At 36.3% G+C, this 22,166-nt stretch overlaps 2 protein-coding genes across 3 annotated transcripts; one reads left to right on the top strand and one right to left on the bottom strand.

Moving 5' to 3' along the window:
- The first annotated feature begins 84 nt into the window (after positions 1 to 84).
- Positions 85 to 6,611, top strand: LOC100894053 (tumor necrosis factor receptor superfamily member 27). Of its 2 annotated transcripts, none has more exons than XM_030977433.1 (6): positions 85 to 678; positions 1,085 to 1,225; positions 1,786 to 1,952; positions 2,363 to 2,522; positions 4,522 to 4,648; positions 5,249 to 6,611. In XM_030977433.1, exon 6 carries the CDS (start codon positions 5,430 to 5,432, stop codon positions 6,417 to 6,419), a length of 990 nt encoding a protein of 329 aa, XP_030833293.1. In that variant the 5' UTR covers positions 85 to 678; positions 1,085 to 1,225; positions 1,786 to 1,952; positions 2,363 to 2,522; positions 4,522 to 4,648; positions 5,249 to 5,429; the 3' UTR covers positions 6,420 to 6,611. The 2 variants fall into 2 exon arrangements, with proteins under 2 accessions (XP_030833293.1, XP_030833294.1); XM_030977434.1 differs by having other exon boundaries at positions 93 to 678.
- A 10,503-nt stretch (positions 6,612 to 17,114) lies between these two features.
- Positions 17,115 to 20,696, bottom strand: LOC105440303 (WSC domain-containing protein ARB_07870-like). The gene is made up of 3 exons (XM_030976369.1): positions 20,585 to 20,696; positions 18,968 to 19,126; positions 17,115 to 17,392 (listed from the first exon to the last, which is right to left on the bottom strand). Exons 1-3 carry the CDS (start codon positions 20,694 to 20,696, stop codon positions 17,115 to 17,117), a joined length of 549 nt encoding a protein of 182 aa, XP_030832229.1.
- Between the last annotated feature and the right edge of the window lie 1,470 nt (positions 20,697 to 22,166).

The raw sequence follows: 22,166 nt of genomic DNA, 5'->3' as shown, positions 1-22,166 counted from the left end.
ATAGGAACTCAGCACAGCTCCGGCAAATAGCAGTCGTTTTAAAAAAATAAGTTTATTGACCGTATACAAAAACGATGCGTGGAGGAGCATAACATGGAAAACCGCTGGTAAGCACGACTGCATTGAATGGGGAAATCCCCGTTGATCGAGAAATGACCTCATATAATTGAGGACGCGTTTGCTGTACCCAAACTTGTTTTATTTTCTTTTGCTTGTATTAATAACGTTTGATCTTCGGTTTTGAATCAGTATACATCTACTAGTTTTGAGATGAATTTGCCCGAAATCTGAAAAAGGAACGATTTGTGAGTGTTTCTGTGGCTGGCCTGGAGATGATTTTGATGATGCAACATGTTGATCAACACTAATATATTTCACTGTACTGTAGACTAGTACTAGACTGTCTTAGTCGTATGTCCATGATGTTGATGGGCGTGTCATCTCCATTTTGACCTCTTTCAAAAAAGGAACTTTGAAAAATAGCCTAAAGGGCTTAGTTATGGACACTACTGGTACATCTTTGAGCTTTTGTATATCAGCTGTAATAAGATCATGACGATCGCGATGGAGTTTTGTGATCATAAATTGGAAATATCGGGTTGGAATCTCAAGGTCAGGTTACTTCTGCAAGTTTCATTAAAACTGCTATGCCTCCAACTCGCATCTGGCAGTGTACAGGTAAGTCTCTTGATTTTAAATGATTTCTGTTTCCAAATTAAGTCGTAGTGTGGATCTATTTTATTATTAAATGCATGATATGAGCATGATTATTCTCCTGCATACAGTGTATGTTGTATTGTAAACTAGTCTGGCCAGACTCACCGGGTGTACTTTACATAAAAACATGTTTCTAAACTATAAGTTCAAACTCCATCAATTAATCCATGAACCACATGTTACTCAAATGATGTAAACTTGGACTACTAATATAGCTTAGCTAGTCTAGTACTGTAGTAGTAAAGACCAATTTTGCAAGTACATTTGAAACATAATTAGTACTAAAAAAGAATACACAAAGAATGTAAACTACATTGAGATAAAAATAAGAATTGTCATATATATATCTGTCAATTTAATTCCTTAGGCCTTGTGTAATGGTGAATTAGAAATAGATCCACAAGCTCCAGGTTGCCTGGATGATTGCGAAGGACGTAGATTCTTTCTGGGAAGAGATGGCATGTGCAAGATGTGTGTGCAATGTGAACCTGGATTCGAACATGACAAGGTAACTTCCCTCTTCAAATTTCCATGTAGAATTTGTGTACTCTAATTATATGTATGTGATGTAGTAACAATTTGTAGCAGGAGTAACAATGAACTTTCTGAATAAATCAGTACTTTTTCTCGTTCCCTAGCTGGCACCAATCTTAAATGCCTATAAAGCCCATAGACTATTTATTTAGAGGATGAGAAAAAAAAGAAAAAGAAGAAGAAAATAATGATGATATCATATCGAAAAATGCGCTATACAAGCCTAGGTTGTTATTATTATTATCATTATTATATGAACACTTTTGAAATGCCTTTAAATAAGAATTTAAATTAGATTAGACATAAAAAGAAAGAAAGAAGGAATATGCATGTACATGTATGTTTGTGTGCTTAAACTGACCTATGGGCTTTATTTGAAACTTTGTTTACACTTCATATGTTATTTGCTTTTTAATGTTAATAGGACCAAGTTGAAAAACAGTATACCTGAACATATTATCCTGTATAAAGATGTTTTAATAAATAAATAAATAAATTGATTAATAAATTATTAAATCAAAATTCCAATTCCAGTTTTGTGGGGATGGAGAGAATGGTGATGCCGTCTGCATCCCATGTCCCGAGGGCCACTATTCCTACAATCGCTATGAATGTCTGGCGTGCAGAGTGTGCGAAAAGACCGTATTAACTCGGGAATGCAGTGCGACCACTGACCGCCAGTGTGGTGAATGTCTTCAAGGGTAAGAGCTGTTATCTCTCTTTTTTTTCTTTTCTAGTAGCTGTACATGTCTGTTAGTGGCCTTTATTTCTTGTAATTTGTAATTTCTTTATCTTTTTGTTGTTGTTATTGATATGGTTATTTTTTTTGTATATTCAGGGGACAAACATTTTTTAAACAGGGGTCCAGGTTGAGCTCTATGTTAAATTTGTGAAATTTTGGGGGTTAAGTTTTGGGTCGTCAATATGTCCCGGACACCTTGTTAGTGTAATGCCCTGTACAATGTATATAGTTGTTGCCTAATTCTGTACAGTCTTGCCGTTGCGGTTGAAGGCAAGTTTTTGCTTTCCTCCAATTTATTTGAGTTAAACATTTGAGTAAAACAAAAAACAAATCTTTTTTTTTTCCAAAAAAATATTTTGTTGTCTGTAGATTTTACAGAGATCCACAAAACCCAGATCTTTGCAATCAGAGATGTGAGTGGCTGAGCAATCCAAAACCAACCCTGCATGCCTGGCTTGGCTGGCAAATCAGCAAAAACCAACTCAATCTGCCATCGTATCCCAGACATCTTCATTTCCTGTGTTTCCAGGTATTGTCATGTTCTCATCATGTTATGGTTAAATATTTGTTAAACATTCATTCCCCTACCCCTAGCTTTCATTCATTTATCATTCTTCCATTGAAGTTGATATTTCTCCACAATTTCCCTCTGTGGAGTCTGCACCTCAGAATAATGTATTTGATTAATGCCTCATTAGAAATGCATTTCTTTTCTCCTCCTTTTTCTTCATCTATTTCTTCTATTTCTTCAATTTCTCAGATTTTCTTCAATTTCTTCAGTTTCTTCAATTTCTTCAATTTTCTTCTATTTCTTCTTCATCTTCTCCTTCTTCTCCTTCTTCTCCTATTTCTCAGAAATGTCCCTCTGTGATGTCTGCACCCAGGCACGTACACAGGGGTTTATTTGGGGGTTAAACCCCCCCTTTGGTATTTTTCTGTGTGTAAACCTCCCCCCCCCCCTTTGGATTTTTTTTGGTTTAATTATTAAAAAAAAAAAAAAAAAAATTCCCATGGCTGACCTAAAAAAGCTGACCTTACCCCCCCCCCAACGGAGCAAAATGTCAAATTTTCAAATAAAAAAAAAAAGTGTCCTCTTACCCCCCCCCCCCCCCCCCCCCCCCCCCCCCCCCCCCCGCTTATTCAGCGGCTGGCTGAGTCGTTGCAAAATTTTCGGCCCGATTTATAAATGTTAAAACCCCCCCCCTTGAAAAAATCCTGCGTATGCGCCTGTCTGCACCTCAGAATAGTGTATTTGATTGATGCCTCATTAGAAATGCTTTTCTTTTTCTCCTCCTTTTTTTTCCCTTCTATTATTTGTATTTCTTCAATTTCTCAGATTTTCTTCTATTTCTTCAATTTCTCAGATTTTCTTCACTTTCTCCTATTTCTTCTTCTTCTTCTTCTTCTTCTTCCTCCTCTTTTTCTTCTTCTTCTTCTCCTTCTTCTTCTTCTTCATTTTCTTCTTATGAGTAGTAGTAGTAGTGCATGTAGTATAAAGTTAAAATTGAATATGATCTGTTATCATCCATCAAGATTTTTACCTGTTGGAATTGCAGTAGAACAAAAGGACTGTCCTCATCAGAGTTTGCCAAATAACCCGCTATGTTAACTAACCCGATCGCAAATAAGCCAGTTAATTTGTGTCTTCATCAGCCCGCAGTTGCAATTAGCAGGATATTTGGACGAGAAAATATCCTGAGAAATTGTGGTCTTGTTTCCAAAATATCCCGCTATTTGGGAAATATTTTGGAAATATTGGTCTGATGAAGATGCAATTTAGAGCTTCATGATAATATCCCAAGTCTGAAAATAGCAGGTTATTTGGCAACCTCAAGCAGATGGAGACAGGCCTATAGAATCAAGCTCGATTATCTCTGGCTTGGCTTATCTCTGACTTTAAGTATCAAACAGGAAAAGAAGAAAAAATGTTCTAAAATATGAGCAAAGAGTTTCAATCATTTTTTCACCAGTTGACAAGTTTTTATTGTTTATTGTTTCAGAGTACACTACAGGAGTTCTGCTAGCTTTTAATCTATGATGAAGATTGTATGTTGTCCATCTATTATTTCTGTAGTTTATTGTAAGGCTCTATTCATGCTTTTACCACACACTAATATGTGCAGTGGCGGATCCAGGGGGGGGCCCGGGGGGCCTTGAGAAAGAAATCATGCAAAATCACGCGATTTTTACCTTTTTTGGGGTTGGGCCCCCCCCCCCTGGCGCTCAAGGGGGGGGGGGGTGCAAATTTTAAAATTTAAAAAAAATTTGTGCTCACTACCCCCCCCCCCCCCCCCCACTGAGCGACTTTTCAGCTGGCTGAGTCGTTGCGATTTTTTTGGGGACTCCAAAAAAAAAAAAAATGTCCACTTACCTCCCCCCCCCCCCCCCCCCCACTGAGCGACTTTTCGGCCGGCGCGATTTTCAAATTTTCGGGCAAAAAAAAAAAAAAAGTTGGGCCCCCTCCCCTAAGAAATCCTGGATCCGCGCCTGAATATGTGTATACCGGTATGTCTTCTTTCTTTCATCAGTTAAAAGGACTGGAGGTGTGTCTCTAACTGTCATCATTATCGTCTGTCTGGTTGTCGTACTCATCAGCGGCAGTGCGATACCTGTCTATTTATGTTGCAAAAAGAGTAGAGGCTCACAATCGGATATGTAAGTTTGTACAAGTTTTTGTCACAACCTTTGTGTGTATGTTTGTTAGGCGGTAAGCGGACACTTTTTTGTTGTTGTTGGTAGTCCAAAAAAAAAATCGCAACGACTCGGCCAACTGAAAAGTCGCTCAGTTGGGGGGGGGGGGGGGGGGGTAAGCGGACACTTTTTTTTTTTGTTGTTGGTAGTCCCAAAAAAAATCGCAACGACTCAGCCAACCGAAAAGTCGCTGAGTCGGGGGGGGGGGGGGGGGGGGGGGGGGGTAAGCGGACATTTCTTTTTTTTTTTTTGGTCTCGAAATTTGAAAATTTGACATTTTTCTTCGTTGGGGGGGGGGGGGGGGTAAGGTCACTTTACGTTAGCCATGGGCATAATTTTTTTTTTTTTTTTTTTTTTTTTTTAATTTAAAAAAACAAAACAAAACAAAAACGAGGGGGGGTTTAGTTTTTTTTAGGGGGGTTTACACACATAAAAATACCAAAGGGGGGAGGTTTGAACCCCCAAACCCCCCTCCCCCCTGCGTACGACCCTGTTTGTATCTATAAAACAAGATATTTGTAATCAAACCTGACCCTTGAATATTATTTGATATTTTTCTTTCAGAGAGTCACGTCCAGGTCAGAGCAGAGAGCACCTTGAGCTTAATGGTGAACTCCCAGCTGAATGCCATGATAGTGAGGATGAATGCTGTAGTGGTCCCTTAACGAATCCTATAACAGCTGATGTATCAGAAGTAGTCAGAGTTCTACTTGTGGCAAACGATCCACCCTGCAATTCACATGGTATGAATTTCCAAAAACTTCCAATTGAAATGGGTAGGGGAGAACGCGATGAAGAAAGTGATGGCAAGGAGGAATCCGATAAACGTCCAACACTATTGCCTGGTGCATCTTTAAGTAGCAGAGGGAGTACTGTAATTGGTCAAGATAAGAATGAGCTTAGGCCAATCAGCTTTGGTGCTGATGGAGCCCCCCAAAACAAGGTTATTAGGGGAGGAGATGATGAACACGATGGAAGCAGGGAAGAACTTCAAAGGCTTCTGTCTGATGCACAGGTGAAGCATCAGAATGGAGAAGCTGGTGAGGGAAATCAGAGGGGTTCAGCTGATGCAGAAAAGTCACAACCTACAAAAATGAAGGAGAAAGATGGACCTTCAAAGAATAACTGTGGACTTGGGATAAGCAACAAGCCGCAAACTTTAAGAAGCAAAGAAAGTTCTGTGATAAGTCACGAAAATGGTGAGCACATGCCAACGAGCCTTGATTCTGAGAAAACCAAAAGAAATGTGGTTGGGACAGGAAATGATGAGGAAGATGTGGGCAAAACTGCCAGGGAGGATCCTGATGAACGCCAAAGGCTACTCACTGATAAAGAGGTGAAGGATCATGATGGACGAGCTACGGGTGATGATGATAGAGTATGGAGGGGGTCGGCTGAAGCAGAAGAACCACAACCCACAACAAGAAATAATAAAGATGCATCCCGCAAAACGAAATCAGGGCAACTGTCGGCTAAGCGTGGTAATAAAAACAAACACCAACCTGTTATTGTAAATTTTTATGGAAATGTAAACACCGTTGTAACTGGGGATCAGTTTAATTATCATAATAGTGCAGAACACCCATCACAAGGGAACGATAATCACCATAATGAGGTCTGTGAGGATGATGATGATGATGATGATGAAGAGGATGATCATGACAAGGAGGAGGATGATGATGATGATGAGGAGGAGGAGGGAGAAGAGGACAAAGTATCCAGTGACACTAAGTAGGAGGATGAAGACAATTTAAGATGCAGGTGAAGATGCATGGAAGAAATTTTGGGATGTTAAAGGAGATATAAGTTTATAAATAGAAGCTTAATTTGACATTTTTTCTTATTGCGGACCCTCTATTGGCTCAAAAAACATTTATATATGAAGGTCCAAAGATTTGGAATTCTTTAAGTAATGAAAAAAAAAATACTCCATTGATTAATACTTTTAAGAAAAGAAAAACAAATTGTTTTTAATACAATCATATAAACCTCATTGAATTATATGTTGTTGTTGTTTTTGTTGAATACAAAATCATTCTCTACTCACTGACTAAAAATGTAATTGTATATATTATATTGTGCCATCTCGTGCTTATCTCCTTTCTAATGAACATTTCTCCTTCCTAGTCTTCTTCTCAACCTCACGTGTAGCTCATCATTTTGTATTATTTTCTGTACCCCAGATCTCTCACTTCTTGTATTTGGCCTTGTCTACTCTTTGTATTGTGACCGTGTTCTCTTATCTTTGCCATGTAAGGTACCGTCTTGTCCCGTTCTCGTCTCTGTTGGCATATCCCCCTATTCCCCCTATTTTGTAGTTCCTTTTGTAGTTACGAGCTTGTTGATATAATTACTCATTATTCCTAAGTATCATTTGAGGTGTTCACACTTGTACAAGCATTGCTTTTAGTGGACCCTTCTGTTTCCAATATGCATTCATAAATTTTTCTAAATGTTTATAATTGATTTGTAATGTTTTGATGGAAACAAAAATAAATTGAATTGAATTGAATAAGTATAAGTCCATGAGACTCTGCAGTTTGATGCATTATAGCCAAAAATTAATGCATTTGAAGTCTTTTTATATTTGTAGATCTATGTACTTTAAATAAAATGTAAAATGCAGATTCTGTGATTCACTTAAAAGATATAGCAGTGATTCTGAGTATCTGTGTATTCATTCTCTGTGTTAAGATTATTTTGCTTCTGTAATAATATATTTTTTAATGAATCTTTTACTTCTGTTATTAAATATCCATATTTTTTAGAAATAACTGAAATAAATATATATTTTTGCCTGTATATAAAACCGATTTGAGCAATTTTAGCTCAACTTTGAATATAAATCAACATTACATGTACATAATATGCTATGGTGTCTTTCATACAATTGGGCTATAACAGGCTATTTTCTAAAATAATTTGTATTCTTGGTGTATTTTTGTAAAAAAGTAAATGTTTATTTTGGAAATTTGCTGACTGTATATAACTCTATGTCAGTATGGGATGATCTGCTGTATATAACATGTATTTCGTCTGTTTAAAGCCAGAAGCTTGTTTAAGAAGGTTGAGTTCTGGGAACAGGTGAAAAATAATTTGTGAGCATTATCATTCTTATTATGCAAGTGTGGAAGAACATCAGATAAGACATGTTCCCTGAAAAGCATGGCTCTTCAAATGCCTTCATATTCTAAATATGTCATGTAACATCGTAAAAATCCAGGGTAGGATTTTTACGCCACGTGTTCGTGTAATCCCATATACATCTTTCTGTGTACAGTGTTTGTGAATTTACCAAGACTTGGCAACATTTCTTTTCATGTTGATGATTCCAGAACCTTGCAATACACACAAATTCTTATATGCTAGATTTTTTTATTTTCTATTTTTTTAAATTTATTTTCCACGTATGGGAAGGATCACCCTTTTCAGCTAAAAGCTGGTCTTCAAAGGGGTCCATAATCAATGATCAACCTTTTCTGGTCGATTCCACACCGTTTCTTTCACAATGCAATCGCATGACCAGAACTCAACTTCTTCTTTAACACAGTCTAATTCCCTGTTTATCTACTATCCATATGGGCGATTAATAATTTAATCATAATGATAATAATCATCAAATGATTATTAGACCTTATGGATGGTAGACGAATGGGCATTAGGCAAACTGGGAATTAGACTAACTGGTTATTAGACTAAATGAACAATTGACCAAATGCGTCGTAGACAATAATATTGAAAGATTAGACCATATGGAAATGAGACCATAATGATAAGTAGATGAAATGATTATCAAACCATGTGGAAAGTAGACAATCTGGGTGTAAACTATGAAAATAAACTAGTTGGGTAGTCAGGGGCGGCGATTTCTTTTCATGACTGGGGGGGGGGGGGGGGGGCGAGGGGAAATGCGAGGGACCAGTGGCGTAATGAGCAAAACGTTTGGTGGGGCAGAAGAAAAAAGATCTGCATCACCACCACTCTTATATTTACATGCATGCCCCGTGGAACGTTTTTCAAAGTGAGAGGGGGGGGGGGGGCAAAATATTAATGATCAGGTAGAACGTAGCGAGTCAAGTGTAAATTTGCATGGGGTCCAGGGGCAGAGGGAAGGGCTTGAACCCCCCTCTAGCGGGCCCTTACATGTAGGCTTCTAAATAAGCATATTTTTTGCCTGACTGGAAACTTTGGGATTTGTCATTTTCCATAAACGCATAAAAAAGTATAATTTACCAAAAAAGTAAGAAAAACGTTTGAATTTTATTCGGGAAGGGGGGGGGGGGGGAACTGCCCCAAGCCCCCCTCAATTAGCACACCAGTGTGAGGGACGAGGGAGCATAATGAATGAGAAGGGTAAAGATGACGACAGTAACCCCTCACAGGGTTTTGATCTTTTGTTGCATATATTACAAAATTACACTCTTTAGCAAAACTATAGTATATAACCAAGCAATAGGCTGAACCCTTTTTCATACTTCTCTTTTACTTTGCCGGTGATTAGTGTGCAGTCCGAATGGTTGTAAATATCAGTTTAATAGGTAAATTTAGTAAGTAGGGAGCTTTGGCATAGATGGGATTTCTATTTCCCACTCTAGGCCTCTTATATACGTGTATATTGATATCGCTATGGGAGTTGAACAGACAAATGTTAGCCTGGCAAATATATAGATTATGTTGTAGTGACTCTTTACTGACTATTCATTTTTGTAGCACTGATATTTCTATAACTCGTAATTTTGTAAACACTCAGTGTAAACTGTACTTACATGATTCCAAAGGAATAAAGATTTTCTACAATATTTGATATGATTTTTGCATTTTTATTAGTCTAAACGCTGCACTCTTGGGACCTCCAGAGCCTAAAAGTGTGTTGCAGTCTTTAGTCAGTATTTGCTATACCCTTTTTTGTGTGTGCACTTTTTCAAATTTTTCAGGGGAAACCCTAAACAAATTGAGGGAGACGTGTCCCCCTGGATCGCCGCCCCAGTATTTATCACCGTACCGTCTCACTAGATTTTGTTTAATGCAAAAAACTTAAAAACAAACTATGTCTGAATATTGTTCTTCTGTAAAAAAAAAAAAAAAAAAAAAAAAAAAAAAAAAGTGGGGGGGGGGGGGGGTCGTACCATTTCATACGCTGTATACGCCATTCATGTGATAATATAATTTTTATACTTTTTTTTTTAAAACTTGAAACCATGTAAAACATCTAAACCGTAAGCAGTTTTATTTGGTATTATGAAAACATTTATTTTCAACAATTGTTATTCCTGAGATCACAACAACCATACTCAATTACAAACTAAAAATACACTGTATATCAAAATAAAAAATAAAATACATAAATTATTTCAAAACAAGGAAGAACAATGTCAGCGCTGAAATATTGAACCCTCAACGTTAAAGACATTGGTTGAAACATAACTGAAGTAACCAAAGAAATCATCAAGAAAAGTACATTTGAAATTACCAATTCACCTTTCCAGCCCGAATAAAATCCCACAAGTGCCCAAATTTTATGTTTTAGGGGCCCACTATTGTTTTGTATATATGTCAGAACAAATATTTTGGCTGTAAATGTTTGTTTAGTGTATGAAACCCACTATAAACTATCAATAAAGGTAAAGGTTAAGACCCGTAGAAGACCACAGGATCCTGGAAGTTGCTCCAAAAAGGCCCAAAGGATCAGAATACTCGACTAATACAAAGTCAAGAGGCCTAACGTTTACGGGGCAATAGAGTGGTGGGCCCCTAAGACAGCATTTTTGTTACTTTGGGCACATTTTTTTTTAATCAAAAGTCAGTCGGTGCTATCGTTTTAAGCAAAACATTTTACCTAGGCGGAATCCGCATTAAAAAAAGGTGAACACCATTGTCCTGTTGGAGCCTTCTGTACATGTAATTAACTATACGACTAATATACGCTTTAATATACGCTTTAACAATAAATACAATGATAGAATGATTCATACTTAAATATTATAAAATGATCCTAATGAAATGATTGGTTGAGAGCGTACACGTGACCAGGCATTCATTTTGCCTCGCACGTAATTTTACTCATGACCGGTCATTAGCAAACACTTATGACCGGTCATTAATCACTGTTATAAAACATCATTTTATAAAACAAATAAAACATCATCTTATAAAACAAATAATACACATCATTTTGTTCGGGCATTAGTAAAAATTACTCGCTCATCGCCTCAGGCGTGTTTGACTGTGCAAAGGTACCTTGTGTGGGTAATTCTTATTAATGCCCTCACTGCTGTGTATTATGTGCATTTTATATTTGAGTCATTCATATATATAGATAAAAGTAATGATCAGGTAAATGAAACATCTACGAATTTTGAAAATTGAGACTATGCATGTGAGAGAATCTAAAACGAAGGCAAACTAACCATGTAATCATGGTGTACAAATTTAATCATGTAATTATGAGATAAAAATATCAAAGGTACAAAATGGACTCATAATTAAAGGGCCCATGAAATCGAAATACAAGTGTATTCCTGTTGGTGTGCAGTCCTGCATACATCTCATATTTTGATATGTAAACTTCTGAATTTGTTTCATAAATTTTTAATATTTTTTGAAATATTTGTTTTTTTACAAACTTGCTAAGCTCTACCCCCAAAACCTCCAGATCTCATTCCCCTTGTGACATCATTTGTCAGTCATCAATGAGCTTATTTGAGAAAGTGGCATGTAACTTTGCCAAAGTTGACGTATACTTGGAAGCTTCCCAATGTTTATCGTAATGATCATTTATCCCTGCTTGGTCGTCTTTTAAAAGAAAAAAATGGGGGAGGCGCGTACGTCTGCTATATTACATGATGGATGCGCCACTTATTATGTGATGATATTATTTTGTTTAACCTAAAATAATTACAACTTGAAACGTAATGTGAAAACATCTAAAGCATGTAGCAGTTTTATTTAGTATGATGAAAATTATTTAGTTTCAACATTATTTATTACTTATTGTTCTACCCCAAGTACACCACAATCATACAATAACAGAATAAAAATACACTGTACATCAAAATAAAAGATAGAAAACATAAATCATTTCAGAACAAGGAAGAACAGTGAGAACACTTTTAGTGCTGAAATGTTAAACGCTTTATAAAGACATTGGTTGAAATAAAGGAGGGAATTTCAAACTAAAATAATCAAACGAATCATCTAGAAAAGTAAATCTAAAACTACCAATTCACCGTTCCAGTCGGCAAAAGCGAGTTACAGAGACGCTTCCAACAGGGTCATGGTCTTAATTGCCTCTCTTTTAATGTGGCTTCCTAAGTAAAAGTTGATGATTAAAATGATTGCATCGACTGATTTTTTATAAATTGTTCTCAAAGTGCCCACATTTTATGTTTTAGGGGCCCCCATTGTTTTTATGCTTATCAGAACAAAAATGTTGGCTGTAAATGTTCATTTGGTGTAAGAAACCCATTATGAACAATGCAAGGAAATAAGGTAAACGTTAAGGCCCACAGAAGACCACTGGGGCCCGGAAGTTGCTCCAAAGGGTCCAAATGATAGTAATCTACAAAGTCAAGAGGCCTACCGCTTTCTGGGGCAATAGAATAGTGGGCCCCTAAAACATAAACATTTGGGCCCACTTTATCAGAAGTCGGTCGGTGCCATCGTTGTAAGCATAACATTTTACTTATAGGAATCCGCATTAAAAAAAAAGTGAACACCATTTCCCCGTTGGAACCGTCTGTGTTAATACATACAAACATGATTTTATGTGTTTTGCATCCTGATTCAACAGATTTGTGAAATCAACCATCACAATGTTACTAAGTACCTTTAACTATAAGACTAATGCATTTAAATGTTTGTTCTGGAGGCTTAAACCTGATAAAAATATAATGATAGAATAATTCATACTTTTATATCATTATCGAGTCATCTATATATAGATAAAAGTAATGATCAGATTAAATTTAAAAATGGAAAACTAATCATGTAATCATGGTGTAAAAATGTAATCATGTACTTATGAGGTAAAAATATCAGAGGTGAAAATGTCAGAGGTAAAAATGTCAGAGGTAAAAATGGACTCATAATTAAGCTATAAATGTAGTACTTAAAATACAAAATCTCTATATTGATGACGTGTTCTAAAGATTCAAAACTTTCTTCTTTTTTTGTCCGTTCTCATTCAAACTTTTACTAGTCTTCTTTTCTAAGCTTCCTGCTTTGCTGTCAAGTTTGGATTTTGTTCTTTAAAGTTGGTTCGTGAAATTATTTATTTTGTAATGAACAGATTGACAAGATTTTCGCTTTACATCATTTTCCCATCGAGAAGTTCATAAAAACAGAAAAACAAATTAACAAATCGATGTCTGTGTTCCTCGCTTCTTATCATCAGTCAGTGTCCTGTAAACGAACTTTACCTTTTAAACTAGAAGAAGAAAAGCAATTACCACTCCTACGGCAGCCGACATACCTAATTATAAAAAAAGGTATAATAAATCAGTATTTTTTTCAACCTTTTTTTCTTTCGGTCACAACACATTTTTCAGATATAATAAGTCTCGCGTCACCCCAATCCCGAATTTATCATAGATATTACCTGTACATCACTGTGGAACTTATGAAGTGCTATGTACACACCTACGGGGATTGTATTCCTAATTCTTGCGAGCAAGCCCCCACCCCCAAAAGACATTGTTCAATATGTTAAAACATTATTTTGAAATCAATATACTAGAAAAGATATAAAATAATGTGTGCGGGCATCCCGGCGCCAAAAAATATGAAGATATTCGGTCATGTCGTTGCCCGGAATTATCCCGTTTCTAGAATTTGCGAGCGAGTGAAGCGAACAAGCGGTAAAAATGTTATTTTGATATAAAAGATATGACATATGTTCGGGCACCTCGCTGTCAAATAAAATGATATTTGGACAATCTGTTGCCAAAATGCTTTGTAAAAATGTGCTGTAAAAATGTGCCAAAATATGTGTTCAAGGGGTATGTTAGAGTCAATTAATGCAAAAATCTATTTTACAAAAATTGTGAACTCGTTACGTTCCCTCTTTACGTTTTGAAACTTTCAACTCATTGAGTTTGAGGCTCTTGAATCTCGGAAAAGGCGAATCGAAGGACCCCCTTTTCGGGAACGGAGAAAATCCTCTAGCATATCTATTATATAATAAATAGCCTACTTTACTGCAATTAATACGAGGGAACCTAACGTCAAGGACACCTAGCAAATGGCGTATCCCGAATTTCTTGATGAAGGGGAAGGGGGCAGTGGCGGAACGCACACCAAACAAAGTGGGTGGGTAGGGTGCAGTAGAAGGTTGATTTTTGTTGTTGTTGCTTTCAGTGAGTAGAAACAGGAGGGGCATTGTCTGTCTTCCTCTTATTTTGGTGGGACAATAGGGACTTTTAGATTTGCACGTCGACATAGTGGACTGCTACGTGTGACGTCCTTTTAAGGCACTGGCAGTACCTTAAAAGGACGTCACAATGCCTTAAAAGGACTTCACAGTGCCTTAAAAGGACGTCACGCGTAGCAGTCCAGTATGTCGACGTGCAAATCTAAAAGTCCCTAGTAATCAATGAGGACGTACCTGTCGTGCTTACAGCTTGCATAGCCTTGGAAGTAGTTGACTCCATTATTGGAGCGGTGGTAGGTCCTGTCTGTTTAGCAGGAGCACTTGTATACATGGAATTAGCTGTGGATGACAATATTTGTTTTTTATTGTAAAAAATAAAACAAGAAGAAAAAACAAAGATACTTATAACCTCATGACTGTAGGAGGAAAGGAAATATTCACAGTTAATATTTTTTATTTTTTTTTTTCCCTCAGGAAAGTGAGAGCAAGTTTTGGTTGGAGCCATTGTATTTGTTAGGTCCTTTCAGCACGGTACGCAGCATGCAGAAACCCTAAACGAATACTTTGGTAGATTAAAGAACTTGTTTTGGCATCATATCCCTTTTAACGTAACAAATGAATATCTATGCGCATACAAATACACCCATACAAGTCATACATAAGTACATTCATACATTCATACATACATATAACTATATACATCTTTATTCGTTTTCTTTTATTAAATTAATATATAGATCTTTGAACAGAAGAAAGAAAACTGAGAAAGAAGAGCGTAATGCATTGGTATTGTTGACAGTGAGTGTATATTGTCCCAATTTCGGAACGCAACCTCGTTTTTTGGCAGGGAGGTTATACATTATACAGGCTTAGGGTTTTGTAACGATTCTGTGTACCAAAAATTCAGTCACTGAACATTTGATTTCATTTATTGGCAATAGTGCATTCAAATTTTCTTCTTTATGACAGTATTTCATTTTACGCAAATATATTGTTGACCTGGCTTAACCGATATTACAAACCTGTTCATCCTGTTTCTACTTTAAAATCAAGAAATACATGTACTCACGTGTAAGACTGAATTTGATGTGGAAATCACTTAGTGCAGAAGTGTCCAAGACAGTAAAAGAGACCGTGAAAGTGTCTTGGAGACGTGTATAAGGAGCCCGGAAGCTCCTAAAGGAACCCTCGGTCCCCAAATATTTGTCACCCCAGAAAAGCCCGGAAGTAGAACGTATACTAAGCGCGTTGTTACCACCTACGTCTAAGCCGAATATCACCACTACCTCTAGGTTGTGCCAAACTTGAACATAGAAACCCAGTGTCCAGGTGCATCCGGCGCTATTCATATTCCTACCGGGAAATCCCTGAGAAAAAAAAAAAGGGGGGGGGGGGGACAAGCGAAAAGAGAAGAAATTAGAGTTCGTTATAGTTTCTTTGACATTTGAAAGTGTAATAAGCGTGTTGTCCAGTTTGTTTACTATCCAATTAGTCTATTCCCATATGGTCTACACCCAGCCCGTCTACTATCCAAAAAGTATAATTATCATTTTTTATCTACTTATTATTTGGTCTAACGACCATTTAGGCTAATAGCCACCTGGTCTAATTTCCGATAAGTCTACCAACCATTTGGTAAATTACTCATTTAGTCCAATTTCGAATCGGTCTAATTCCCAGTTTATCTATTGAACAATTCGCCTACTATCAATAGGGTCAAAAAAATCGTTCGATGATTAAATTATTATTTCCTATTTGTTTTAGCACCTAATGACTAGATTATCAATTCGTCAACATGTATGACTCATAAGGGTCTTTCCTTTTTAGAAGACCTATAACTATATGCTATCCACAAAGTGTTTTAAGTAGTGTTCGAAGGGAGAAGGCGTTTAGGAGAAAAAAACCCGAGATATTACTGCAAATATTGTACACGACTACCTAAGTTGGCCTTTACTACTTCACATTCCACTGCCAATCAATTTGAGATTCGCGTAGATGTATACAGGGTGTATCATAATAAAGGATATTGAAGTTTAATGACGATTTATATGAAAACTACTGATTTCATAATCAAGCACTTATGTCTGTTGTAAAGGACAGAATGTCCTCTTTTTAATGACACCCCAATCATACTTCTACTGTCACAGTTGACTGAATAACAAAGCATTGCTGTCCACCATGTGAAAGGTGCACTGTGCCAAGTTTGATAACATTTCCTTCTTAGACACATAATCCACTCATTGTTCAGCATTTCAATATGTCTGGGCTGACACAAGCACTAATCTTTGAATGCTAACTTGTCACAGTGCACCTTTGACATGGTGGACAGCAATGCTTTGTTATTCAGTCAACTGTGACAGTAGAAGTATGATTGGGGTGTCATTAAAAAGAGGACATTCTGTCCTTTACAACAGACATAAGTGCTTGATTATGAAATCAGTAGTTTTCATATAAATCGTCATTAAACTTCAATATCCTTTATTATGATACACCCTGTATATTGGTCTCACGTTTCAAACATTCATAATTTCCATACTATTGGGCCGATTTATTTGAAACTTTCGCCATTCTGTTTCTCTTCTTTTTCTGCTTTAATTCAAATGACCTTATCACCACGGTTGGATTGCTCTTTATAAACCATTGATACTGTTCTAGGATTTCCACAAACGCAAAGCAGAATATGATATAATTTTTTTACCGGAGATGTTACATAATATGGTTGATTGGGATTCAGCGTAACAGATGTACCACACTCGCCGATCACATCCGCTGAAACAAAAAGGACAGAAGAAATGAAGAAATCTTTATTCGAATTATGATGATGATATTGTTTATTAATGCTTTTATTCTACTAAATCACCGGAAGGTAACACTAAGTTATTGTTGCTGTTGCTGTTGTTGTTGATTTTCTTTTGCTATATGAAATTGCTTCATAATAACTACTTGCTAACAGAACTTTAATAATTATGATCTGTATGTCGTCAGCATGGTCATCCAATTGTCAGATTGGTAAAACTAGGAGTAGAGAATGCTTGTGCAATTCTTTGGCAATTCAAGTATTTATTAAGAGCACATACCACCATACACGGAGATAGCATTCACTCCACCACACAGCTGTAGATCATCTCCTTGACATCCCAGATCACAGACCCCTACAAGACTACGATCACCCAGTACTGATCCACAGATACAGTCCTGATTGTTAGTAAGTCCTAGATATGGACTACCAGAGCATGCTTCGGCACAGGTCAGGATAGTAACTGACTTATTTCCTAAATCTGCCTGCACACCCTCTGTAAAGAACGGATTAGTAACCGTGTGGGAGTAACAGCCCTGATAACCTGGAACTGAGAAGAAAAATGAGGGGAAAGAATGTTATGAACCTCCACGGGACGTGATCCTGTTTGTGTTGTGTTTTAAACCGTTAGACATAATCTTATACCCATCCCACCCGTAGAAGAAGGGACACACACACACACAAAAAAAAACTGAAAATAAACTTAAAGTAGATATTCATTGATTTTGAAACTAACTTTATTTTCATTATTGCAAAGTTGAAACTTTGATTCGACAAGGTTATCAAAATTCAATGCTTGGAAACATTCGAAATAATGATCATTATAAATTACAAAACGCCTAAATAAAGCCCCGGCATAGCACCTGAAGAGCTCTCCGAACGCTGCTGAGATGTGTGAGATCACAGTATGGACATGATTTGCACAAGCAGACTATGTCCCATGACATCTCACACATATTTTTCAGTGCCTGCGTTTTCATCTTCTCTTGAGTTCTTTCTTTTACTTCGCTACCGTCAGGCTAAATGTATAATCTATTACCTCACTCTAAACCCCGCGCATGGTTTTATTTTGATTTCATTAATCAAAAATATAATAATAATTAATAATTTGATATTATTTATTCGGGTTAGCTGCACATATCAATACTGCGGGCACTGCTAAAATCTTTATATCCCCAGCAATTGACAGGTACCCATGAACACATGGCTGGAAAGTGGCGAAAATGCGGATTAATATCTTCCCAAGTATGTCAGTGCCGGACTGGGATTCAAACTATTGGACTTTCTGCCCTTTCGTTTTTTCTCCTGAGAGAAGGGACACGCGCCCAGAACCCCTAATATCTACGCGAATGAACAAAAGACATCCCAATATGTCCGTCACTAAAAGGTTGATATCATTTGGGGGTAGATAATGGGACAGAAATAGAATTATAACTAATTTTGAATGGAGCAGAGGGGTTAGTTTTGTCCCATTTTCTCTACCTATATTACTATGAATAAGACACTTGTACTTACTTAAGCAGGATATCGTAGGAACTCTCTCACATGTCTCTCTGACTTCACACTCAAGTGGTAGTTCAGAGTTTTCCATTTCATTGCAGACCACGTAACCATCATGATGGGAATATTTAGGGTCGCTAGCTCTTGTATCCCTTTTCACTATCATAGAGCCTTCGAATCCTTCAAATCAAAATATATATACCAGACGTTATTCTCGTTCTCTCAGTCTCCCTATAAACATAACATGTTGAGTTTAAAATTCTTAGCGGGTTTGTAAAGCGGACACAGTATACATGATCATACAGATTAGCTAGTTAACTTGGGGTCTTTTCCCCCTAAAATTCACTTTACTTATACAGTGCGGCGCTCGTAAAGTACACAAGCGTTTGAAAGATGAAAACTAAATGAATAACAGATATCCAAATCATTAAGTCAATTATAAGTACACTGTAGATATATTTCTTTACAAATTCACCAGAAATATCCAGTCATGTCCACTTTCAGCTAGTATGTGTTGTTAACAACTATTCGTAATAGGCCGACTTCAATCTTTAATTATAATTCTTCGTAATCGACATTGTACCATAGCATGTAAAGAACTAATATAAGCTTTACTGACCATTATACTGACAGACGGTATCGGCAATGTCAGTGTTCCAGTAAGTGTCATCCACACAGATTTGATAATATTTGCGTCCGCCGAGAGAACCTTCTGTCTCGATGGTCACCTCGGGAATTCCTCGCCAAACTCCAGGTACGTTATTCAAATTTATATCGTCTACATCAAGAAACAAATATATTTAACGAAATGCTACTATGTTATTATGCTCATGTCAAGAAAGGAAGTCTGTCTGATTTTAATGAATCATGTACCATCAGCCGCCCATTTTGAATCTTGCTGAGATCTGCACCCCCTTCCACCAATGATGACCACGTCCTTTTTATTGTGACGTCATCAGCAAGCTAAAAATAGGTATGACACAGCGGAGTTATTTGTTTTCCATTATGAGATGTTTTTGCATACAACAGGATCAAAAGGCTACCATTAGGACCAAAACCACTTCATAACTTTTCTCCTTTGTCGTGATATTATATATTGACATGGTGATCAGTCTATGCCAATCGTCTTTATTTGGTATATCTGAATTAGTTCTGCTAATTTTCAATATTCAGCATAATGTAGTTTCTTCTTTTTCATTTGGGTTACACAAGATAATCCCTACCTTAAAAAAAAATCGTCCTCGCAGTTCTTTTCTCTTACCCTTGTCATCAGAATATAAATTACAAAATGAACTGATTAATTGCACTCTTTAATTTTGTTTAACCTTAGCCCCGACATCAAAAATATGTATCATTTATTTTTGTTTAATTAGATACTGACATGCGTTCAGACATTTTTGACTAACATAAAAGCTAATAAGATATTAAAATAAATGCAAAACTCAAACTTTTTAGAATTAAATATAAACAATATAAACAAAATTTAATGTATTAATCAGTATTAATAGCATAGGCAAGTTTAAAACCTTTTTTTTTTACTCCGATTTGTTTTAGTATGTCCTTTTTTCGTTGTTCTATTCTTTTGATCTTGTCTCTTTTTTCCTGTATGTGTGTGTTTTAGAGGTAGGCTTTCATATAAGGAATCCCTCCTTTCTGCCTATCCAAAATGTTCTCATAAATTGCCGTTGTTAATTGTTATCAATATATATTTTTTTTTTATATCATTCCATTCTGTATTTGTATGTTTAAATATTTTTTTGAAGAGTGTTGAAAAAACTTTGATAGAATTGAATTGAATTGAATTAAATGTTTTAACTTTCCGAGATTAATTTTATCAGGGTCGGATCAAGAACTTTGAACCCAAAAAGGGATCACAATTATCCCCAAAACTCTCTGAAAAGCAAACAAATATAAAAAGGTAATTTCGTTGTGCATGTCAGGAACGGAATGTCCCGTTATTTTATTTTCTTCAGTTCCTCACTTGATGCCGCTATTCTGAGATTTTATTTTTGTCTTACAATTTCAAGATTGTATTCTTGCAATGTAAGCCAAAGATATAAACAGTTTAACTATTTCAAGACCGTCCACATTATTGATGAGTAACTGTGACAGCTTCAATTAAGAAGTATAATTAGCTCCTTAAAATGATGTTGAATCGCGTTTGGGAGAGGAATTGAAACTGACGGATTTTAGATATTCGACCAGCAAGCAGATGAATAATTTTGAAAGTAATTACGTATTTCGTTGAAGGTGGCTGACGATGATGTTACAAGAAGCAGGATCAGTGATATTAGAAGAACACAACAGTCATTATTCGCTCCATTGATGACAATCTTCTGATAACCCATTTTGATTCCAGAATTATCTTGCAACGGCTTGAAATATTCGCTTTTATCCCTGGAATAGATTTTAGGTGTGTATCAACCTGTATGCCTCAATTTTAGATACGGTTACAACTGAAAATAACACTGCATACCAACTTAAATAGTCAAATGAACGCCAGCGCCGTATATAGAAATGATTTATGTGATGCCTACGTCCGAATTCCAACCCTACTACAAACCCTGTTCATTTCCTATGCATATTTGAATTTCGTAGACTAATGCAAATACTACCATGGCAACCACGAAAGGCGGTACTCTATCAATATTTAACGAACAAAAATGTCAAGAATATGTGATAAGAAGAAAATTGTAAGGGGGTAGGGATGCCTAAAATAATAATTTCATATAATTCCTTCTACATTTCTCACACTGATGTTGTTTTCTGCTTACATTATTGGCTTCTTGTAATGCGCTCCTGGTTGTTGTGTACTCTTGTTTTTATCGGGTTTAATACCAAGACCACCATTATTGGTCCGAACAGTGTTTCGAGAATATCAGTGTAAATATGTAGGCCTCTTGGCTAATTATCATTCAAGATAAGTATTGTGACATTTCCATATACATTCCTGAAATCGTGACGATGTTCAATAGTGATGATGTTTAACTCAAAAAGGTTAACACTATATACCCCTTCTCATTTATGTTATTATTGACGTATATATATAGCACAACATATTTAGATAAGACAAGATAAGAGGCATTTAATTGGTCTTTTACAAAAACAAAAGAAATTTGTGCATTTTATCACGTGTAAAAAAGAAGGCTTATATAGAGTATGAATATCGTAGTTAGCATAAGCGAATTATATATTTTACAGAGCATTCAAGAAGTATAACTTCAGGAATTTCATATTTAATCACCCATTCTAAAAATATTTGAATAAGAATATAAGTCGTTGATTGTTGAAATTCTCTTCCTTTAAAACAAACATGGCATTTTCTATGGGGCGTGATTAAATATTGTAAAAAGGAACAAACAAAAAGCGATGGAATTTCGACCGGAACTTGAATTCTCTCTCTCTCTCTCTTTCTTTCTTACACGCACGCACACACAAACGCACGCACAAACGCGCACACACACATGTACACTTTTTTTCTTCCAATTTTGTTTTATTTCTCCAAATTTGTAATACAAGCAAAAACATACAATTGAATATAATAAATAAACGTTTTCCATATTGATCTGAATTGCTTATACATAAACATAATTAAACAAAAACTCATTTGCAGTATATAACTTGGCAACAAAGTAAACTTAATACATAAACATAATTTATAAGTCAATTGCACGTTATTATTCACTTAAAAAAAAAACCTAAACAAATGTGGAGGTCATTTCACTGGTACAATGCCTGCCTTACCCTGCCCCCTCCCTCCCACAAACACACCTCCCACAAACACATACACATACACGCACACGCACACACCACACACA

The sequence above is a fragment of the Strongylocentrotus purpuratus genome, unplaced genomic scaffold, assembly GCF_000002235.5.
Source record: "Strongylocentrotus purpuratus isolate Spur 01 unplaced genomic scaffold, Spur_5.0 spur5_scaffold_9, whole genome shotgun sequence".
Classification (NCBI taxonomy): Eukaryota; Metazoa; Echinodermata; class Echinoidea; order Camarodonta; family Strongylocentrotidae; genus Strongylocentrotus; species Strongylocentrotus purpuratus.
The sequence above is the reverse complement of the archived record's forward strand: the minus strand, read 5'-3'. Positions and strand labels throughout refer to the sequence as shown.